Below are 5,353 nucleotides of genomic sequence, written 5' to 3'. Positions count from 1 at the left end.
TAATTGTATAAATACTTAAAGAGTTAAAAACTGAGTTTTATTTTTATAGGTTGAGAATATATAATATTTTAAAAGTTTTATTTAATTATTATATTATTTTTTAAATAATTATTTATAGTAAAAAATTAACAAATAATTTATAAAACTTAAATCTTAAAAAGAAAAATAAAAATAATTACTTTTAAATTTATTTATTTTTTTATGTTTAATTATTCGATCGGTCTTTATAATTTTATCAAATTTTTAATTGAGCCTTTACGATTTAAAATTTTTCAGTCAATTCATGTATTAGATTTTTTTTTTAATTAGATCATTAGTAACTATTTTTATTTAAAAATATGAAATGTTATTCGAACATTTACTTTTGTATTTGACGTGAAATCAATTATAAGCTTTTAAACGGGGAAGAATTAATTGAAAGTTTGCTAAAATTACAAGAAAGATAGAATTGTTTAACGCCAATGTGTGTGCCAAACCAGCAACACACAAGGGTATTAATGTCATTTAAGTTAATTAAATTTAATTGTATTTTCTTTTTTCTATTCCGGTCACCGTTTTCTTTTTTCTTTCTTTGCTGTTCCATTTTCTATATTTGAGCGATTTCGAGAAGCGAGAGGATCAGAAAAAGGGAAAGCTTTGTCAATCGGAGTTCTAACTGTGAGTGATTCTCACTTCTATGTATCGCAGCTCTCATCAACATTTTTTTTTCCGTACCTTTATTTTGATTTTAATTTTAACCTTTTACATTTTCTCTTATTTGATTCTTTTTTATTTTTTATTTTTTAGTAGATTGCATCCTTACGAATTTCCTGAGCTAGATTCTGTCGGAATTTTGGTCGATAGTCTCATAACTAACATGGTCAATGTTAATAAATATATAAATAAATAATTGGGGACATCCTAATTATTCATATTGGAAAATTATAACAATGTTATTGATTTCAGTGACATAATATTTTCTCTTAGGTGATTATGTTTCTGAATAAAGAATGAGAAAAAATAAGGTTATGGGTTAGAATATACCAGAGCAATTGACCTAGACAATTGTCTTCTTAGAACCCCTAAGGTTGAAAATATATGTGACTAAGTGATTGTCATTGTTTTTTCTGCTTGTTAAGGTTGTATATGGAGCATTAGTTAAGACTTCGGCGTCTCTGTTAAGGTTGAATCTGACTGCTTGAATTACTGGTCTTATTTGACATTAGTACTGATGGAAATGCCTTTCGTTTTCTTTCCTCAGAAATTATAGTTGGAATTGGTCACATTATTGAATTCTGGTTGAGGAGTTGAAGGGTATTATAGGTAGGGGAGGATGGGTTGTAAGGGTTGCTGGGAGTGCCTTCTGAAGGTTCTGAACTTCTTTATGTCCCTTGCTGGTCTGGCCATGGTGGGCTATGGGATTTATCTGCTGGTTCAATACAATAACCGTCCGCATGACACTTTAATAGTTCCTACTGATCAGACTCTTGTTCAACTTGGCCGTCCAATGCTTGTAGCTGTGAATCTCTCCGACAGCATTTATGATGATTTGCCGAAGGCTTGGTATGGATGATGCTCTTTTCTATCAATTGAGAAATGTGTTGTGGGACTAGTTGTAGAGTAATGAGGAAATAATAATTCTTTTGTTATAAATTTTGCTGCTGCAATATTTTGCTGGTTTTTAATTTTTCATTTTTTTTACTTCTTTTTTAGTTTATGTATTTTAGAAAAAGGAAAATTCACTCCAACTTACTTTAGAGAAGATAATCCGTAAAATTGAATCAGAACTTTGTGCTAACCTCATAGGAGTTGAACCCATTCAATTTCTATTTGATCAAAGCTCAGTAAGAGCTGCAATGTGAAGTATTTGGGATGGCTACTAATAGATTTTAGTTATGTAACATATAAAACTGTAGAAGGGCTAGTCACGCTTCACTAATTTGGTGCAAATGATGCATTAGGTTCATTCTTATTGCCAGGGTTGAAGGAATCAAAGTTAATAATGGACTTGGCTTATTAACTGTGTAGATTTCTATGCAAAAAAAATCTACATGTAAACGGTCTCTCTGTAGACATGATACATGACAGAGCACAATGGCGTCGTTTGATTCATGTAGCCGACCTCACTTAGTGGGACAAGGCTTGGTTGTTGTTGTTGTTTTTGTTGTTGTTAGATTTCTATGCAAAATGTGAATTTGAAGTTCTTTTATTCCTTCAATTTGAAAGACAACTAGAGAAAAATACCAGATGTAGTCTTGTGTGCTTCATGAATTTGGTCTGCATTCACCACAATGATTGAGTTATTGCCACATTTACGTTGCTACTTCTATTTGAGGAAGTTGACAAAGCTCAAGCTTCTGTCATTGAACTTTCTTTCACTGCTTGTGTTCATGCATGCAGGTTTTTATATGCTTTCATTGGTGTTGGGGCGATTCTGTTTGTCATTTCTTGTTTTGGATGTGTCGCATCTATGACACGGAGTGTGTGCTGCCTGAGCTGTGTATCCTTATAGATTGTCTTTTGTTGTAGGCAAGATATTCAATTGGCTCCTAAATTTTCCACTAGCATACAAAAGCATGAGATGAATAATCTCTTCCACATTCTCTTTCTGTTTTAATTATAACTATTTAATATATTTATCTCAAAGGAATGACTATTTCCTTAACCCAGCAAAGTATGCATTTTTGGTGATACTATTGATCTTGCTAGAGCTGGCTTTTGCAGCCGTTATATTTTTCGACAAAGGCTGGAAAAAGGTAATTTCTTTCAATGTTTAATTGGGGTGTGAAATTGATGTTATATTCAGCAAATTACAGATTATATTTCTTTCAGGAAATTCCACAAGATGAAACGGGATATTTTGATATGGTATACGGATTTCTAAGAGAGAACTGGGATATTGTGAGGTGGGTTGCTCTTGGAATTGTTGTATTCGAGGTAAGCAAGAACTGATATGATTGGAATTCAAAAGAAAGCAATGTTGTTTTGTGGCCATGTGTCCTGTGCATATACTCATGGAAAATAGGTGCACCCACTAGGATGAACAATCACCTCTAGAAAGGATGTTTCGAAGTAATACCATCTTATTTTTGGGCATGACCTTTTTTTTTAATCAAGAAAGTAAATTGGTTATTTTATTGATAAGGTGGATGTGATGTGCCTTGTTATGTTTCTGGAATTGCAGGCCCTTCTTTTCTTGTTAGCACTTATTGTTAGGGCCTCAAACAAGCAAGTAGATTATGATAGTGATGAAGAGTACATTAATCCAAGGCACCAGGCCCGTCAACCTTTGCTCAATAACAAACCAGCTAGCCCAGTAACAGGTGTACCAGTTGCCGGCACACTTGATCAGCGCCCAAGCAGAAATGATGCATGGAGTACACGGATGAGGGAAAAGGTGAAATCTTTTTTTCTCTGCAGTTTACTTTGTCCATTCTTCTTGTTTGTGATTCTGTTTTCTTTTTTCATCCGTGTAACTGTTAACTGTGTCAGGCTGGCAACAAGCTAAGTTTGGCTGACGAGCTCAAGGCTTGTTTTTTCTAGCTTACCAAGCTAAGCTCATGCCTTGGATTGAGACTAAAATTAAACTCATAATAAATGGCCCATTCTTTATCTTTCACAAGTTTGGTTCATTAGTCTGCAACCTAATTAGATATAACATTGAGTAATTAGAATATAATTTAACCTATTTTATTGAGTAAAAACTCATCCTTTTTTTAATTTCCTTTTAAATCCTTTAGTATCTGGGACTGTGTTTTTGATTGCTGCTTGAAGGTGGGACTTCCCAGCAATAAAGTTGATACCTTGTGATTTGGAAATCACGGGTTTAAATCATGCAAAAAACCTCTCCATTTATGGAGGTCAAAGTGTCAAACAATGTATGCTTACCCTTCTCAGTCCCCACCAGGTGGGGGAACCTTGTGCGTTGAGTTAGCCTTACCAGTTGATTGCCGATTGATGAACATGGTTAATTACAGCCGATTTTGTCTTGGCGAGAGTTAGAGTAATGAATTGGTGATATAGAGTTTGAACTTGGCTCATTGAGCATGAATACTTGTTAGATTAGACCAAACTAAGGTCATTTCAACAAGATGACTTTGAGCTTAGGTTTCAGCACTCAAATTGTCAGCAAACCGAACACCTACCCAAATTCATCCTTGCTCATCTCATTGATCATTTGTGCTATTACACTGTGGTAAAGGTCTCTTGAACCATGGAAGGTTCATACTTTGTTTTGGTTTTTGTTTGTTTTTTTCCTCAATAACAAGTATAATTGCCTATAAACTCCTTTGAAAGATGCTTAGGCAAATTAGCAAACTTACCTCCTTGATTTTGCTTTTAAAAGTTCAGTGATATTTTATTGCCTGAAAGCTTTTAGCAAATAGGTACAATGGTACATTTTCATAAATGGCTTTTTATCTAACAATGGCACAATCCTTGCAGAATCATTACTTATTATTACTATTATTATTATAATGAAAAAAATGATTACGGTATTGTATGCGGCTGTCTGACACTAATCATGCTCCTCATGCAGTATGGTTTGGATACATCTGAATTTACATACAATCCATCAGAGTCGCACAGGTTCCAGCAACCAAATCCGCAACCAACTGAAGAAAGGAGCCGTTGCACCATCATGTGATATATGTATCCCTCCAAAGCTTTGCCAGGTTGACTTCGAATGATTGTTTGGCAATGACTTGAGATTAGAAGGTTGTCTCACGAAAAGGGAAAAAAAAAAAAAGTCAAATCGTTTTGTGTGTCTCAAGTTTGTACACAAGTTCCACTTCACATGATCCCCATCTCCACTTTTTTTCTGTTACAATGACAACAACGTCTTCAGTTTGTTGTGTGTATGTGTGTAACATTCTGGGTGAGACATTAGTATTGTTATGATGTTGCTTATGTTTATGTCCATAGTTTAACCCAGCGAATGAAATCAGTGTTTGAGGTTGATATTATTCTCTTGTAAAAGTTGAAACCAATGCTTTTTATGTAATGATTCTGAAGTGTTCCTGTGTTTGTCACCGAGTTAGTAATGTGAAGAGAAATTGGTGCAAGAAGTTGTGGATATAATTTTGGAAGTGTTTTCAAACACTCAGTATAGACTATGCTGCATGTAGGATGGCAATCAGGGAAGTCCGTCACGTCCTACCTAGTGAGGCGGTCCAGCTCACGGTGGGTTGGCGGGTCAAACTTACCAAAACTCTTTTTTTTTTTTATAAACTATTAAATATTAAACAATATATGTAATTTTATAACCATTTCAATAAATTTATAATTTTTAAATTTACAAATATAAAATTTTTTATAATTATAAATATGTAATAAACATAATCATAAAATAAGTTTTTTGAAATAAAATAATAAA

General features: G+C 33.6%; 1 protein-coding gene across 2 annotated transcripts; it reads left to right on the top strand.

The window, feature by feature from the left end:
- The first annotated feature begins 540 nt into the window (after positions 1 to 540).
- Positions 541 to 4,981, top strand: LOC107483673 (tobamovirus multiplication protein 2A). Of its 2 annotated transcripts, XM_016104283.3 has the most exons (7): positions 541 to 657; positions 1,241 to 1,542; positions 2,380 to 2,479; positions 2,655 to 2,735; positions 2,812 to 2,916; positions 3,164 to 3,376; positions 4,517 to 4,981. In XM_016104283.3, exons 2-7 carry the CDS (start codon positions 1,313 to 1,315, stop codon positions 4,622 to 4,624), a joined length of 837 nt encoding a protein of 278 aa, XP_015959769.1. In that variant the 5' UTR covers positions 541 to 657; positions 1,241 to 1,312; the 3' UTR covers positions 4,625 to 4,981. The 2 variants fall into 2 exon arrangements, with proteins under 2 accessions (XP_015959769.1, XP_052109189.1); XM_052253229.1 differs by lacking the exon at positions 541 to 657 and having other exon boundaries at positions 1,230 to 1,542.
- Positions 4,982 to 5,353: the final 372 nt, after the last annotated feature.

The sequence above is a fragment of the Arachis duranensis genome, chromosome 1, assembly GCF_000817695.3.
Source record: "Arachis duranensis cultivar V14167 chromosome 1, aradu.V14167.gnm2.J7QH, whole genome shotgun sequence".
NCBI lineage: Eukaryota > Viridiplantae > Streptophyta > Magnoliopsida > Fabales > Fabaceae > Arachis > Arachis duranensis.
This window is presented reverse-complemented; position numbering and strand designations above follow the sequence as displayed.

Coding starts and splice junctions, on each gene's coding strand:
- LOC107483673 (XM_016104283.3), top strand. CDS start 1,313: ATGGGTTGTAAGGGTTGCTGGGAGTGCCTTCTGAAGGTTCTGAACTTC. Junction 2,736..2,811: donor TCGACAAAGGCTGGAAAAAG/GTAATTTCTTTC, acceptor TATTTCTTTCAG/GAAATTCCACAAGATGAAAC. Junction 2,917..3,163: donor TTGGAATTGTTGTATTCGAG/GTAAGCAAGAAC, acceptor CTGGAATTGCAG/GCCCTTCTTTTCTTGTTAGC.